Source organism: Arvicanthis niloticus, chromosome 17, assembly GCF_011762505.2.
Source record: "Arvicanthis niloticus isolate mArvNil1 chromosome 17, mArvNil1.pat.X, whole genome shotgun sequence".
Classification (NCBI taxonomy): domain Eukaryota; kingdom Metazoa; phylum Chordata; class Mammalia; order Rodentia; family Muridae; genus Arvicanthis; species Arvicanthis niloticus.
In genome coordinates this window covers 21,766,924-21,785,034 of record NC_047674.1, presented here as the reverse complement: position 1 = coordinate 21,785,034, position 18,111 = coordinate 21,766,924, and the positions used below count along the sequence as shown (strand labels likewise).

The 18,111-nt window shown below is 41.0% G+C and overlaps 1 protein-coding gene across 4 annotated transcripts in view; it reads left to right on the top strand.

Moving 5' to 3' along the window:
- Rhbdd1 (rhomboid domain containing 1) overlaps window positions 1–18,111 on the top strand; it is a 132,412-nt gene that overhangs the window by 62,905 nt on the left and 51,396 nt on the right. Inside the window, exon 7 of one of the 4 annotated variants that reach the window (XM_034521849.2) lies at window positions 3,724–3,838. The exons of the other annotated variants lie outside the window; for them this stretch is intronic. Within the exon in view, the coding sequence (XP_034377740.1) occupies window positions 3,724–3,782 (59 nt within the window). The 3' untranslated portion in view covers window positions 3,783–3,838. Of the gene's footprint in view, window positions 1–3,723; window positions 3,839–18,111 lie in introns of those variants that run through there. 4 annotated transcript variants of the gene reach the window in all.

The following is an 18,111-nucleotide window of genomic DNA, read 5'->3' as shown; positions in this document are numbered from 1 at the left end:
ATTTGTCACTAAGGTAACAAGGATGCTTCCTCTGGGTCCACTTATGTGAGAGCAGTTGAAACCCTGAGAAATGCCTGAAAGTGAGTGTCTGTGCCAGTGGTTCTGTGATCTCTCACTCGCCCAGTCTTCAGCTTTGCCCTTACTCTTCTTGTGGTTTTTCTCTGAGTTCTTCCTGGCAGCAGAATCTGAGGCGGTAAGCAAGTTCCCACATACCACTTTAGGCTTAGGGTTTGGTGGTTTAACTCCTTGGCTCTTGTCTGTACCCAAGAAGAGTTACTGTTTAGATTGTCCAACCTTTGTGTTTACTGTAGGGGCAGGCCTGGTGTTCTGTGTACTTCACAGCATTCCACATGGGGTCTCCTTCTCTGGGGTTTGAGCCAACCATTCCTTAGGGATTTACTTTAGAAACTTCTCATTATTCCTTGTATTTATTTTTACTTTTTGACTAAAGATACTTGAGAAACAGTAGTTCCAAAGGCTGTGTGCATATTTATTTCTCTATGATTCATGGGTTGTTACCATAAGGAGTGTTAGTTTAATAGTTGTGATTTATTTAAAAAAAAAAAAAAAAAAAAAAAAAAAGCCAGCTAAGAGAAATTCATTGGGAGAAAGAATATCAAGCCCACACCAAATAGTTTGAGACTATTCTTCAGTTAAATACATTGTAAAGGTAAGCTATGGGATCAAGGTAGCAACTGTTTAACCTCAGAGTTTTCTAATATTTCCAAATAATACCTGGCCATAATTACAGGTCCTAACATACATGCCAGGAATAATAATACTGAAGTAGCCTTTGTAGAAGAAATAGAGAATCTCTATTATTTCAAGGACTCATACATTCCCTATCAACTGAAATCTTGTCTTGTTCTGTTGGCAGTCAGCACTTACAAAGGAGTCCAGGAGACAGCTGATTCCATACTATTGTAGGGAAACCTTGGTTAAGAGCCATCTCTTTGAGTCAAAAGGCAGATGCCAGCTAGGAACATTAGCTCACCGGGTCTTTTGTTTGCCCCCCACCCCAGGCCTTGTCTAGTTTCTGCTCCCCTTCCCATTGTTCTTCTTTAATAGCCTGCCACCAAGTTCAGCTGGCACAGGGCACAGAGTTCTCTCCTTTCCAACTTTTGTCTGCCACCTGGGGCCTGGGGCCTGGTTAAATCTGGAACTCCTTGCTGATGTGTGGGGTAGCATTGCATATCTTCTGCGAGATTTTCCAACAGCACATGTCCACATCCACACTGGCTGTCCTGTGAAGATCAGGCAGAGTCCCACCCCGCCTCACACACACACACACACACACACACACAAACACACACACACACACACGACACCACACAGTGCACTGGGTTGCTCTTTAGCCATATGTGAAATTAAGACAAAATGCACTCCAAAAGCCTTGGCTTGAGAGTGAGACAGGTTGGCATAATAGAAAAGAAATAGACTCCCAATTAATATCTAGCACTTTTGCTGTTGATATCTTTGAGTCCCATTTATAACAATCCTCTATTCAAGGAGATCAGCTGAGGTGTGATTTAAATGAGGGGGGATTTGTTGTAATTAACTTGTAAATTCCTCCTTTCTCTGTGGCAACATCAAGGCATGTAAAAGTAGTGTTTGTCTTGATTATTTTATTGTATGGGAAATCAAAGAAAGGTGGACTAAATTGTATTCACTGTTTTTTAAACCAGTTATACTTATTAAAAAAATAGGCTTCACTGTGACATACTCATATGTACATAAGTACTTGGATTGCGTTGACCGACCCCATTGCTCAGTCCACATTCATTATTTCATAGTAGACTGCAGAAAGACATGGATGGCTAGGACGCGTTGTGGAATTGGTAAGTGAGTGTTTGAAAGCTAGGGCTCCCGTTGTACAAATAAAGACTCCTGGAAGATAAACACACACAACTCTCTAAGGAAGACCTTTTTTTCATAAATACACACATGATGGCTGTATCTTAGCTGTGTGATCTTGTGCGCCTTTCTTGGCTTAATGCAGTCATGCGCTGTTGGTGGTTTATAACATATGCAAATTCCAGCTGCTGCTTTGCTTGGTTTTGAAGCACTGCAGCCAGGACAGAGATGTATAGCTCAGGCTAATTCTGCGTGACCACTTAGCTTTTCTTTCTTTCTTTCTTTCTTTTTTCTATGTAATAATAAAAAGAAGTACCATCTGTCAGATTGTGTCAAGGCAATTTCAGTGTAGAACAATGGTTGCCTTAAATTACTGGCTATTTCTCCTCACTATTCTGCATGTCCAGGGTATTCATTTCAATGACTAAAGTTTTCTCTTTAAGACCCATGTTTAGGTGTGAAATTGTGCATGTAAAGAAATAGAAGTATTGCATATAACTGTTAATCTGTGACCATGGAAGAGGAGTATCAGAGAAATCAGAAGTTTGTGTGGAGGTTCCTTCTAGAAAGTAGGAGGCTTCTATTTAGGGCCACCATTTAAAAGCATTAAAGTGGCCTATAAATAATGTAAACTTGTTGGGAAATTGACATGAGAAGTTCTATGTGAATTAATTTTAATGTTTCTGAGCCCACACTTGCCATGTATTTCCATACATGGCACCATTCATATGCTAATGGACAAATTGGCAATAAAGGTATAGATGGACCACCAATGAATTAGTTTCCCATCTCTTCCCTCTTCTTCCACACTGAGACTACTCACTGGGCTTCCCAGTCTGTTTTCAGACTCACCATTGCTTCAGGTCTGGGGACAGGAGGAGTCTCTCAGTATGCTCCTCAGTGGATCCTCACCCAGGCCCTCATACCAGCAGCATCATAGGTGAAGTACTGTAGGCTGAAATTGTGAATAAATCTTGGCTTTTACTATGAAGTAAGAACACTCTGCACTTTGGTGGGCAATAGAAGAGTTAAGTGACCTCCTGTAGTTCAGCTGAGCAATGTAGTGGATTTAGGGAAAAAAGGCAGTAAGTAGCCTTTGACTTAAGGTGCCAACCTGTGACATTTGCTGCTGCAGCAACTCTGAGCTGCTGTGAGAACCGATAGAACAAGTGGTTTACTAATACAGTTGTTTGGATTCTCCAGTTATTTATGCAAAGACATTATTGATATGTATATTTGGTGTTTCATAAGACAGTTTGAGAAAACCATTTTTACTGGCCTGTCGCAGAGTCTTGACACTTCTCTAAAAATGTATTAATTTATAAAACGAACTATCAGGTAGTATGTTAAAGTTGCCTGCATCTTGTATTCTTATTGATTAAGAGATATGAAGAAGTCTTCAGAACTTTGTATTGGAACTAAAATAATGACACAATAAGTAAATATTCCTCTTTACCTTGTATTTTTTAAAACTAAAGGTTGTAGACTTTAATATATAAACTCAATAGTTGATACTTCCAACAAATAAAGTTGTATTTTTAATAGAAGTGTTCTGATTTTCTTCTAAGCATTATAACCACACTTCAAAATAATATATAGCATGTCTCAAGGGAGTATCATGATATTTTATCTCCTAATTGAGTTTCAGTTTCTTGGGGTGCTCATAAAGAGCTGTGCTGTTGATTATAATATTAAACATGTAACTGCCACTCAAGTGGGGGGGGTGAAGATATACTATTAATATGATCCTTTGCTTAATTTATTGCTGAACATATATCATGGTGTCACTGTACCCCTAAACTAATTAAGGCTGTGATTTGTTGGCTCTTTTTAATTAAAAAAAAGTAAAAATATTTACTTTATTTCTAGACAAAATGATGGGGAACAAAACGAGCAGTATCATTTCAAACAGAACCGGAATGTTCTAGAACGGAAACTGACCTCAAAAGCTATCAGCACTGACATGTTGGTTTTAAATGATGGGGAGACGGGTCAAAAGGCTCAGTGTCCTCAGTCTGTTTGTCTGGGAATGAAGACATGCTGCATCCTGCTGACAGTCCCTGCCCTAGGGAGCAGGTGTGGAGGGGGTTGGGCTCCCTTGGCCCACGTAAGGTGCCTCTCTGGAAGGTGCTAGGTAGATTAGATCCACACTTGCTGGGACTATTCAGCCTTCCTGAGCCCGCAGAAACACTATTCTGGTGCAAGTTCACCGGCACACTTACCCACATGCTGTGGTTTCTGTATGTGGCAGCCTTTGTCTCACCATGTGAGTCAGCACCTCTCCACTCCCGTGCCAGAGTGGAGAGCCCCAAGGTGGGTTATGCTAAATGCCTAACCCACCTAAGCTTGTCAGTTATGGCCTTTCCAGTTTGTGTAATATTATTATTGTTATAAAGTAATACATATTCGCTGTGGAGAAATACAAATAAACAAAAGATGTTTAAAATGGAACCTGGGACTGGGGAGTTGATTTGGTAGAATGTTTGATGTACACACACACAGAGTGACCCAAACTCTACCACCCAGAAAAACGATTTTGTACTTGGGGTGTGTCCTTGAAGCTACCTGTAAATGTTTCAGTGCAGCTCATTGCAGGTTGGTGAATACAGATAATGGCTACTATGTTAGGAAGGCTCGCATTCCCACATTTGAGTCAGGCAAAGAGGAACCATGCAGGCTGCCGCTGAAACACAGAGCAGCAACTTGTCTGTCTCCCTCAGCACACTCAGTCTGCAGAACTGAACCAGAGGGCTTTCCCTGTCTTCAGTCACATGATCTATTATTACAGCCTTGGATTCAGAAAGCCAAAGACACAGCTCTGTGCATTGCAACTATGGACAACTCTTTGCTAAGTTAAAAGCAAACACATTATTTACGGAGAGAATGGCCATGTGTCTTTGACTCTCATCTTTAGTTGTTGCTGTGGGTTGGATTTCCTTCACCTTGGCTGATGGAGTTGATACTCAATCCCCAGTGTAACGCCATCAGAGGAGGCGTGGCCTGTGGGAGATAATTAGATTACTAAAGAACTTTCATCTGTGCTTTTCTAGTGGGATGGAATTCTTGCTCCTGTGTAACTGAATTAGTTACCAGAAGATGGGATGCTGTACAGGGAACCCTTTCTTTTGAATCCTCTTCGTGTGCCTGTCTGTCCTTCCGCCTTCTGCCATGACATGAAGTCTTAAGGCCTTTCTGATCTGATTGATGCCTTGTCCTTCTCTTGTACTTCACAGGCTAAGAACTATGAGCCAAACATACCTTTCCTTTGTAAGTTTCCCAGTCTCAGGTGTTCTGTTACAGCCCAGACTCCTGCACCTGTGTATCCTGCTCAGTTCTCTAGTTCTAATAGTTTGAAAGTTTTGTTTTATTTATTCCTGATAAGAATTTTAAAAACATAAAATAAATTATTTCTGTTGGGAAGGATTTACCTCCACATATGAGAAGGATGCATCTTAACTACTACATAGGACAATGTCAAGTCAGAAGCGGGATGTTAGGGCTATCATCTATTTACTTTTATTAACAATAGTTGCAGTGAGCATTTGAAAATACTCTCTCTCTCTCTCTCTCTCTCTCTCTCTCTCTCTCTCTTTCCTTCTTTCTCTAGTTCTGGTCTTACTATGTTGTAATCACCGAGACTATCTGATTGCTTGGAGAAGAATTATATGTCTGTCTGTGTGTTTGTGTGTGTGTGTGAATTTATATGCATATACATATGATATATATATTTGAGTTAAGGCTATATAAATTGTCGATTGAAATAGGGCTCAACTTGACTTCAGTAGTTTCCCTCTTAGAACTTGTTCATGGGCTGGAGAGATGGCTCAATGGTTAAGAGCATTGACTGCTCTTCCAGAGGTCCTGAGTTCAATTCCCAGCAACCACATGGTGGCTCACAACCATCTGTAATGGGATCCAATGCCCTCTTCTGGTGTGTCAGAAGACAGCAACAGTGTACTCATACATAAAATAAATAAATCTTTAAAAAAAAAAAAAAAAGAACTTGTTCATAACGAAAGAGAGTGTGTGTGCTCACGTGAGCCTCGCACAAAGTGTGCCTTCAGGTGGTATTCTGTGGAGCATCCTCCAGAAATCCTCGTGTGATAATCGTGTAATACCAAGCGTTCCCGTGAGAACATTGCCTTCATCTCCTCCACCCTTGCCTACAATCTCAGTCCTACCTGTGTGTGCTCTCTCCTACCTGCTGTACCTGCTGTCTGATTGTCTTGTTATGCCATTGGTGAGAAAATCCAGGAATCATAGTGTTGGTCTCTGTATTGTGGAATCACAAAGTTTCCTTTGAGAGAGCTCTAGGTTCATCACATGAAAGTTTTCTAAAGGTTCAAACTGTCCTATATCCACTGCACTTAACTCTAAAGAGCCAGGTGTGTGGGGGTCAGGTAGAGCACACCCATGCCATTGAAATGCTCTTTTGTGGTCATATAGGACCAAGCTTTCACAACGTTACTGAGATTAATATAAATATTAAGCTACTTTAAATGACACTATAATCATTTGCCTTGGAAAAATCTCAAATGGCATAATGGTACAGGACCAGGAGGCAAGTTAAATAAATCATCATGTAGAATAGTACTGAGCCATTAAAAGGACAAAGAAGCAAATTCAAGGTGTCTCTGGTGAGAAGCAGGGTGCCCGTGGTGTCCTTAGTAAAATGTCATCTGCTCCCATCAATATCATAGATAACAAAGTGTCAATTACCATTCCTCCTCAAAAAAAGGTACAGTGACAATACTGACTCAAGCCTTCTTGTTTGGCTTATGTCTAATTGTAAACTTCTGCCAATAATATTCAACAGTTATAAAGGAAAATGTTACTGAAATAAAGCCATGCATTACCAAAATATTAAATATTTTTCTCATCTCCACAATCCCATAAATGCAGGAAATTGTACCTTTTCCATTTATCAGTAGCTTCTACATGGTGTTTGTGGCCAGGTAGTGTGATGAAGGAGACGGAGCAGAGCCCAGGGCATCCTCGCCAGATCGCTCAATCCCACTGCCCTTGCTTATTTTATACAGTTCCTTGTTTCTCCTAGTTTGTGTTTTGGAGACAAGGTTTTACACTCTTACCCAAGCTGGTCTGGATTTCACAGTGAAGCCTAGGTTGGTCTCACCCTCTCTGGCTACTACACTGATTTTTCTTCTTTCCTTTCCCCTACAAAGACATTTATTAGTAAAATGCCTAAGTTTTAGGTATGCAGCTCAGTGATCTTTCACATATGTGTGTAACCATATAACCAGAAGGATAAACAGTTCCCATTCTGGTCACTGTCCGTCAGCCTTAGTTCAAAGTGCTTGTAGTCACTGCTCAGCAATGTTAAAACTAAACCATTTAATTAGTTAATGCCACTTGGCTGCACATGCATATTACAGTGGCTAAAATCTAAAAGACAGACCATGCCAAATGCTGCTGAAGGTGCTGGGAACTAGAACCATCACACATCGATAGAGACCATCTGAGGTAGTGCTAGTCTGAAAGCTAGCCCCTGCCTTCCATTGAAGTTAGATAACAAATGCCTCTTAGCCTAGCATTCTCGTGCCTACAGGCACGGAAGAGATTCAAGAGATTCCTAGGTCTGCCCAAAGAAGGGTCTTTTACATAATCGAGCAACCCTGGGGAGAGCACAGTAATCTGAGGATTCCAGAGTACACCAGACTTACTTTTAGGTGGTTTTAGCTTAGCACAGCTATTTCTACTGACCTCACAGCATACAAAGATGTAAAGCTAAAGACGTCTTCCTGAACATGTCATTTTCCTATCTGTTCTGACTCATCTCACTAAAGGGTCCCATGGTGCCTAGAAGACTAGGTAGGATGCTGAGGGGGAATGAGTCTGACTCACTGTGTGGAAGAGCATGTTTGCACTGCAAATTGTGATTTTGTGTGTGTGTGTGTGTGTGTGTGTGTTACTAGAAAACAGCAAGGGCTGATCGTTATCATTGCTGTATTTGAAATTATTTACCAACCAAGCCGAAACACTAAAAAGACCAATTCTTTCGTTGTTATGGTTAGTTTTTTTGTTTTTGTTTTTGTTGTTTTTTTGAGTCTAGAAGAAAACTGCTTTCCCCAGTGTGATGTTCAAATAAACCGTAGCTAGCTAGTGGGCAGTGAGGGAAATAGAGCATCTGATAAGTGTCTTCTAGAAGAAGCATCTGTCTAGAACATCTGCTGTCTTCATTATACCTTTAATAAACTGTGCCTCTGGGGGCAAGCACGTACCTGCTTTTGTCACACTGCATTGTGACAGAGATAAATGTTAGACCCCTGGTAATTTACTGTTGTGTAGAGGATGATTCAGGATGAGGAGGGACATGACTTAGAGAATGTACGTCCAGCAAAGTCCATTTTGAGCCTACCTCTGAGAATGTGACATTTCAAAGACAACGACATTTCCTACTCCTTGGTAGCCCAAATTATTTGCTAGCTGACATTGTAATGTCTGATATAAACACTGCACACATGATATAGCACACAGACAAGCATGTGGACAGTACTTCTTGGTGTGTAGACACATGCTTACTGGAGTCCCTGGATCTCTGTGTGCTTTGAGGAAAGAACCCAAGCAGCTGTGGAACAATGTTGACATTTATTGTTCAGTCCTGCATGCAGTAAGGCTGGTTGGGCAGAGGCAACAGAGACCTGGAAAAAGCTGTTCTCTGAGTGCCTTTTACATAAGCTGTCAGGCTTTGCAGATTACAATCTAACCAAGGCTGGCTTCCATAATCGATGACAGAGAAAGACCTCAGGGCTCAAAAAAAATAATAATAATTAATCACCAGCATGGCTCATCTTACTAACCAGAGGAAAAAATAACTACCCTAGCAAGAAATTTTAAAACCAGAATTAAAACGTTTTTCAGCTGTCCCCAAAGAATCAGCATTTCTGTAAATGCCCTGTGCTCTCTCTCAGACCTTGACACCAGACAAAGGAATATCATCAGAGTTAATGAGCAATTAAGATGTTCTTCCCTGTCAGTTAACTAGCTTGCTAATGAGACCAAATAAGCGCTGTCCTTAAAAATGTCAAGACTTGTATCTTCTAAAAACCATGCTTTCTCTGCTCTCTGCAGCTGTAAGACAGGCAAACACTAAACTTTGAAAATGTAGAATAGACAGCAGAGGGAAGTGTGCGAACTCCACATCATCTCTTCTAAGTGCAGAATGCAGATTTTCCTCCATGAATGGCCAAAGTGATATCACAACATCTGTTACCTTATTTATCTGAAATGTTGTCAGACGAATTACTTAGGTGCTGAACAGCCTTTTCTCAATGAATGCATAAGGGTAAAGTTGGGGTGTATATTACTCAGGTTTCTTTAAAGGAACAGAATTAATAGAGTAGATACATAGGTGGATGAATAAGTAGGTAGGTAGGTAGCAGGCAGATAGATAGGTAGATAGATAGATGATAGATAGATAGATGATGGATAGATGATAGATAGATAGATAGATAGATAGATAGATAGATAGATAGATAGATGATGGATAGATGACAGATAGATAGATGATAGATAGATAGATAGATAGATAGATAGATAGATAGATAGATAGATAGATAGATTCAAAGGAGATTAGAGTGAGTTACAGGTTGTGGTCCAACAATAGTTTTCTCGTAATAGAAAGACCAAGAATTTGGTAAATTTTCAGTCTACAAGGCTGGATGTCTCAGCTGCTCTTAGTCTGTGTTAGAATCCCTAAGTAGTAGGTTCTAGTATCAGTGAAGGAATGCCTCTGCAGCAGGATAGATGAACTTGCCAGTGAGACTGAGGGCAAGCAGGTAAAAGCAAAAGTTTCCTTCCTCCTCCATGTCCTTTCATGTGAACTGCCAGCAGAACCTGTGGCCCAGATTTCAAGTCCACCTTAAATAATCCAATCAAGAAAATTCCCCACAGGTGAGCCCAGCTGCTTGTGTTTTACTTGAATCCAGATGTGATCAAGTTGCAACAAAGATTGGCTATCAGAGGGTAAATATAGAATTGATTCCAAACCATAACCCAAGTGTGGATTTCAGCTTCATCTTGGATATCATGAGATATGAGAAGGGCGTGAGCACAGGAGTGGGCGCAATGGAGGAGGTGGGTAAGAGCTATGGTGGGAACCTGGGCTACTGGAGGGATGAAGGGGACTGTGGCTCTAATAAACTTTGCAGTGTGGAGACCAGGGTGAAAAAGTACCATGATGAAGACAGAAAGTAGGAACCAGGCCTTGACGATTCTAGCATACGGCTAAGGACTTTGCCTGTGAACCTGAGAACAGTCTATACCAACGGTTCTCAACCTTCCTAATGCTACAACTTTTTAACATACTTCCACATGTTGGGGTAACGCTCAACCATAATGTTATTTTGTTGCTACTTCGTAATTGTAATGTTGCTACTATTATGAGTAGTAATTTAAATATCTGGTAGGCAGGATATCTGATATGTGATCCGCCCCCCAAAGGGGTCAAGACCCACAGGTTGAGAACCACTGCTCTAGACCATGGACTGTAGAAGAATAATTGTTGGGCACGGTGGCTCAAACCTATAATTCTTGTATTTGGGCTGAGGCACAAAGATTACAAGTTTGAAGCCAACCTGGGCTACTTAGACCCTATCTCAAAAAGAAATAAAATGAAACAAAACAAACACATATTATCCAAAGCAAAGAAAACAGCAACCAAAGAACAAGAACTAAGGGAATAAAAAAATCAAATGTGTTTGAAATTTATTGTACTAAGTATGGAGGGTAGTGGGGCTCCAGTGATGGGCAACATCCCAGGCACCATTGTAAGGAATGCGTGCATGTGTAAGCCCCTGAGTGGCACGTGAAGCTGAGCTGACCGAGCTCACTAGAGTAAAGACTAGAGCTAACTAGAGTAAAGCTGACAGTGGAACCCAGTGTCCAGCCCAGACCCCATATTTAATCTTTACATTACTTTACTTTCACCTGTCTTAAGAGCTAACAATTGTGGCATTTTCATCCATAATAATTTAATAATTATGAGTGTTCTGGGACTGCCATAATAAAATACCACAGATTGAGTAGATTAAACAACAGAAATTCTTTCTCTCACAACTTCCAAAGCTAGAAGTTCATAAGCAAGGATGTCAATAAGTTTGGTTTCTCCTGAGAAATACTTAGCTGGCTTTCAGGTTCAATGTGATCTTTCTTCTGTTCCTGAGTCTCTTTGGGTACAAACTCCTTATCAGAAAACATTCAGATCGAATAAGGACCATTCTAACAGCTTCTTTATAGGAATTAATTGCTTTGACTGATAAAAGTTGTATTTGTTTACTCATGAATATCATGATGTTTTGAATTAAGTAGATCGTGTGGAATGGCTCCTTTAAACTAATTAGCATAGTTTGCCTGACATACATACATATTTTATCTGTTGACCAACATAGCCCTGGCTCCTGGTATCTACTGTTTTACCTGGAGAATTAGTTTTTATTTGCCTTTCTGGCCTGGCTTATACATTTAATATAGTCCAAGTCCATCATGCTGTTGAAAATGCCAGGGTTCCATTTTTAAGGAGATTGCTGCTGTGCTCTATGTACATATTATTTCCTTTATTACTTATACATTCACAGGCACTTAGATTGTTTCCATGCTGGTTGTTGTGAATGCTGCCAGATTGTAAAAGTGCAGATGTCCCTTCAAAATACCAAGTGTCGTGTCTTTACATAAATACCCAGTAGTAGTAGTTGAGCATCTAGATTTTACCTACTTCCACTCTTAACTTTGTAAGGAGCCTCCGTGTTGGTTATCTTAGTTATTTTTCCTGTTTCTGAGAGAAAATGCCTAGATAAAGCAACTTAAGGGAGAAAGGGCTCCCTTTGCATCCCAGTTGAAAAGTGCAGTCCATCACCATGGCAGACACAGAGAAGAATGAATGAACCAGCCACCATTGTCCTCTGAATGCAGTCCAGCACTCACTGAAGCCCAGGGAAGGTGCTTTCCACGTCTAGGGTAGTCTTCCCCCCTCAGTTAAACTAATCAAGGTAATCCCCCAAAGTGGGGCCGGAACCCAAATCCATCAAGATAATTTCCCATAGGTATTGTCTCCTAGATGAATCTGATCCTGACAACTGTGTGTGTGTGTGTGTGTGTGTGTGTGTGTGTGTGTCTGTGTCTGTGTGTTTATTTATTTGTTTGCTTATAATATTTTTTACAACTAGTATTGTGGAGCTTCTCTCATGATTTCTGGTTCTTTCTTTTTTTTTTTTTTTTTTTTTTTTTTAGTTTTGTAGTTTTATGCTTTAGGTTTACTTCCACCTGCTTTGAGTTGCTTTGTTTATATATGATATGAAATGCAGGTATAAAATCGTTCTTCTGTGTGTGGATATCTAAAAGCCTCATTTAACTCAGTTATATCTGAGGGATTCTAGATTTAGGTCTTTAAAGTATACATGTATAGCGAATGAATTCAGCCCCTGATAACAATAGTTTTGATTTTTTTTTTTTTACTACATGCTATAAATGTTTTACTAGTTTAGTTCATATTTTGTTCTCTGTTCATTCTTTCCTATTTGATTGAAATTAGAAAAGTTTAGCGTTAGAGGGTTTTTTTTGTGGAACATTCATAAAAAATAAGTTAATTTTTATACAGTGCTGGGTATTAATATCTTCTTGGTTACTATTAAGTTTCCTATAGAAATTTCTACTACAGGTTTTGTGGTGTGTTTTTCTTTTTCCCTAGCCTTTTTTAATGGATAGCTGGAAAAGGATTTGTAATGTAAAATCTCAAAATGTTTTCCAGCCTACAGATAACATCCATCCAACTGTATATGTAGCCTTCCAGTTTAATGAGGAGGGAGAATTTAGAGACAATATTAAGAGTAGGAGGGAAGACTATGAGCCACACAATTTACCTCAAGAACGGGAAGCACGATGTCACGGCTTCACTGATTTCCAGTCAATAGACAGTAATCTTTGGTTCCCAGTGAGTGTGCGTAACAACCGAATGCTGTAACGCAAGAATTGGGTTTGCTACTCAAGATAGGAAAGGGCACCGTTTCCCCAGAGCTGTCAGTAGTGCTGGTTGCCTCTGAGACTCAGTCACTCAGCTTCATAAGTGCTCTGGCTCCTAAGTCAGAATTCTTAGCAGGTTGAGGGTGGGGGGAGCAGCAAGTGAGTGTCCACGGGCAGTGGTGTGGTAAAGGAACTGTGCTTCTTCACAGGCTTCCCTGGTAATAACAAGCACAGCTTTGCTGTGGACCACAGAGCTAGCTACCTGAGGATCAGCTAAGAACAGTCTCCATCTGCATTTATAAAAACTATAGAGTAGGAACCTGGGCGTTTGTTTCTTTGCTTATTTGAGTCAGGGTCTCAATATACAGCCCTGACAGGTCTAAAATTCCCTAGGCTGGTCTCCAACTCAATGAGATCTGCCTGCCTCTACCTCCAGAGTGCTAGCATTGGCAGTGTGCACATCCAGCTGTGCACCACCACATCCAGCTGTGCACTTTGTTGTTTTGCTTTTTAAAGTTAAAGGTATACACATAAAACGACCTTCCTTAACAATTACCTGGCTCTCCTAAGGTTTGTATATATAAATGTAATAGTATGTGGAGAACCCATATTGTACAAGGATATGAATAAGGTAGTTCCTCTAAACCCCTTCCACATGTAGAGATAGTTTCCTTATATATCTCCATGTTGGGCAAAGAGTCCATTAAGACCAGCTTTCGTCACATTCCAGCTCTTATGGAAATTTATGCAATTAAGAAAATATAAAATAGCATGATTTTTACGAATGCTATGCTTAAGACTTTTGAAGAATGTTAACATAATGCAGTGAATTTTAATGATTATTGCTTATAGTGCCTTTTAAAAACCATTTGCCTTTTAACATGTTTCTTATTAGAGAGGAATGAAATTTTTTCATTCCTAATTAGAACTGGCTATAGTGTGGTGGTCGGGCTGTGCCATTTAAGAAGAGCTCAGCTGACACTTAGACTCAGAAAAAAAGGACTTGTCTGTGAGCTGTTTGGCAGCAGTTTGGCCTGTAAATTTACACAAAGTCCTCATTAACACAGCTATTATTGGGACTATCACTCTGTGAAAGCCTTGGAGATGGTTGGTCCAGATTACCTTGGCACAGTGCACCCTATAAAGAGGAGCTGGCTTTGGCTGAGAGCCATACTACTATGAGACCCCAAGCTTATCCTGAAATCGTAATGTTCCTGTTCCGCTTTCCATACAGACTTGTTTCTGCCATATCCCCTGGGTTACTCTATTTTCCATTGCCAATAATACAGTACCACAGACTGGGTGAGTTATAAAGAAGAAAGGTCTATTATAGACATATAAGGTTAAGGCCTGCATCTAGTGACAGCTTCCTGCTGATAGTCCCAGGTGGCACAAGGCATAGGGCACACACTGGTACAGTATCTCCTGTCTCACCTTCATAAAGTCACTGGAATTCCAGCATGCTGAGTAACACTCTAATTCAATAGTTCTTAACCTGTGGGTCCTGATGACTTCTGGAGGCGGGGGACAAATGACCCTTTCATAGATGTCACCTAAGATCATCAGAAAACACAAATATTTACATCACAATTCATAATATTAGAAAATTTTCCAATTATGACATAGCAACAAAAATAATCTTATGATGGGGGTCACCACACCATGAGGCATTAGGGAGGCTGAGAACCACTGTTCTCATTCTAATCATCTTCTGAAAGGTCAGTCTCTAAACACTGTACGCTGTAGGCAGCTTAGGTTTCTGCCTTCTTCACACCTCACATTGGAGATTACATTTCAGTGTAGAGAGCCCTGGGGTGTGGGGAAGAACACACACAGCATTCTAAGCTTTACCATAGTCCAGATTCACTTTTCCAGCATGATATTCGATCCAAATATAAGCTGAGTTCTTCAGGAAAAAGTAATGCACGATCTGCCTACTAAATATTATTCTACCTTAGATGACCCCAGCACAGCATCCCTGGGGCATTCCAGTACCTCTGGATTGTCTTGATATCCGTCTGTCTAATGCCATGATACTTCTTAAAAGGCATGGGACCACTGGCCTTTGAAAAGGGAGCAACAGTGCCATGTCATCTGGCTGTGTACTGCTGAATTGGGGTGTCTGCAGTGGCATACTTATGTGCTGAGGCTGGAGGCTGCCTTCACAGAGCACAGCTTAGCCAACAGAAATTGACTTCTCGCCGTTCTGGAGTTGGGTAGGTCAAAATCAAACTGTTGGCATACCTGGCTTCTCCATGGGTTGAGGTGGCCATCTTGAATTTGGTTCTCTCAGGAGTCCCTCTGAGTAAGTATTCAGCACTAACCTGTGCTAACCCGATGCCTTACATATACAGAGCCTCCATCCTGAAGGGCTCAGACTCCCACAGCTCTCTAAGAGTCACTGCTGACACCAGAATGGTCCCTTCCTTCATCAGTGTGCATTCTTGGACTTCTCCTGTCTCTGGAGTCCTTTAGTGATATCTGCAGGGGATGTTGTGTTTTCTCCTTGCTCCGAAGGCAACTCCAGCCTGGGCTTTGGGAGGGTTACCAACTAGTTCCAAAAAACTGTTTCAGGAATCAGAGTATAAGCCATACATTCTACCAGGAAATAGAACTTTTTTTTTTCTTTTAGTTTCAGTATTAGCTTCTTTTCTTATTAGCTACATTTTCTGTAGCCTTACATTTCTGTTAAAAGTCAGAATGCAAGGATTACTTGTATCTTAGAATCATCTAATTACAGATTATAATCACCAAAATTAATTATTTTGACCTAAAACAGCTGGCAGGAAGACTTGACTCAGTTGAAGGACAAATGTGAGAAGCTGCCACAGGAAGGGGAAGCACACGGGCCCTGAGCCTGCTAGACAGTGAGCTAGCTGTACCCTGACCCTTGTTTGTTGTTGTCTTAATAAAACATTACATGCTGAAGGCTAGTCTTGAACTTCTGTCCTCTCAGCTTTACCACACAAGTGCTAGGAAATCAGGTGTAATCCACCATGCCAGATTGTGTTAATTATTTTGATGCTCTGAAATTTTGACCAAATGTTTATATCACCTGGGAGATTTTCTTTTCAGAAAGACTTAAAAAATTATCAGCATTTTGTTAGTTGACCAACTCTGTAGGTTAAGTTTACAAAAGTGAATTCTTAGTCTGTGGCTCTAATAGTCTTGCTATTTTCTGAGATATAAGGGCTTTGAGTTGGGAGGGACCTCAGCAATATTGTCTGTCACTAGGTGTTCCCTGCATCTCTTCCCACTGACAGAAAGAATTATGAGTCTCTGGACATCTTGGAAAGCAGATTATAGATCAGGAATAATTCTGTCTTTTATAGAGATGGTTGCCAAGTTGTTTCTTACAAGGATTAAAACTGAAATATTATGATTAACTGGCCTTCATTTAAAATGGGCTTTATATTAGATATTTTATTAGATATTTTATGATAGTTATTAAGTGAAATTTTGCCATCCAGACCAATCCTACCTATTAAGAATTTGATTACTGTGCTTTAAAAAATGTATGTAAGATGAAAAAAGGAACCTAGAGGAGTTTAGCATCTGTGTCATCTGACGTCTTGGTGAATTCTTTTTTTTTGGCAGCCAAGTTTCACAGCCAACCAAGCCCAAGCTGGAGTCCCAGCTGGACAGATGCTGCAGGATTTATGGGGGTTGTGGACAGGGACTTATGCCCTCCTGGTGCATCTGAGATGCATGTCAGAGGTGGAGGTGCAAAGCACACGGAACATTTCCCCCCTCCCCCCCCATTTTCCTTTCTCTTCCCTGACCTTACACAGTGAACACACTAGAGGCTCAGCACACCCTCTTCAAGTTCTTGCTGCCCGAATTTCTTCAGGAACCATGTCACAGAGAAGGAAAGTAACCTGTCTGTCCACTTAGCCGAGGTCACACAGGGGAAATTCAACAGTTTTTCCTATCACTTCAGCACTTGGGTTTTACTTTCTAGTCAAGCTCAGACTGATAAGAGAAAGGCACTCCTAGGTCAGCGTGGACTCCTTCCTGTTTTCCAGTCACATAAAGAACTTTGCTGTTGACCTTTGCTGTTGACCTTGTCAAGTGGCCACATCAGCTGCTTTGTCCCAAAGCTGAATGAACCTATAACCTAAGCAAGGGGGAAGCACACAGCTCCAACACCTGTTTGCGGTCAGTTCCCAAGGCTCCTTGTGCTGTCCTACTCTGCAGAACTTAGAGTCGCTGACAAGTGAACGTCTGCCTTTTCCAAGTGTCTTGATATTTACAAGTCCCATATTTTACCATAGGAAGTGGTTTCCACAAGCATATTCATGTGTTTACAGTTCTAATTAATACAACTAATTAGCCCCGACAATCAAGCTGCGAAAAGAAGACCCATTCATAAATTTGTTCTTTTGTGACTCTGCTCTGAGTCTGATTGCAAACTAGTCTTTAATCATTTCTGTGTATGAGCAGAGGGCCATCTTACTAAATCCTTTCACTTTTACTTCCAGTAAGGGAATTTTATCAAAATTAATGTATGGCTGGAATTTAATTTTCTACTGTACAGGAACTGGTAAAGATCAGAGATGCTAAGTTTTCTAGAGAGAACTAAGCAAGAAGACAGAGGGCAGGCAGGAGGAAGGCATAGGTGTGCACTGACAATATACTTGAGGCCCGAGCCCTTTATGAGTATCCCTGAGAACATGGAAGCCTGCAGGAAGCATCTCCACTCCCTCCTGAGGACTCAGAACTGAGCGTGTACAGCACTCACTCCTGACAGCAGGCTGGGAGAGTCCACCTCAGAAGATTCTTTACCGTTGATGTCTCCTTGGTGTTCTCATCTCCACAGAGCTTGCCTTCTGTTGTGTTGGGGGTAAGGGGTAGGGGCAGACCCAGCGGAGAATAACCCATAACTGGGCCTGACTTGCTCCCTTCCCAGACCTTTCTACTCCTTCTGCCCTCCTAATGCCAGGAAGCCCTGCTTTCCTCTGCCTTCTTCACCATGCCCTCGTCTCCCTGCATGCTCCCCTGCATGCTCTCTTGTATGTTCTCTCTCTTGTCTACCTCTAATCATCGGCTCTCCTCATGGCTGGATTCTAGGACCTCTTTTCTTCTCCCAAGGCTTTAGTTACTATTTATAACCCACGCCCCACACCTCTCTCCTCAGTGCAGATCTCTTTGGGAGACTGAGCTTTCAGTCTCTTTGGGAGCTTCTGAAATGGTATGTAAACCCACCCAAGGGCATTTCAGAAGTTGCTGTGCACAACTGGACTTGTAATTCTTTCTGCCTTCCCCAGTTTGTCAATCTAAGGT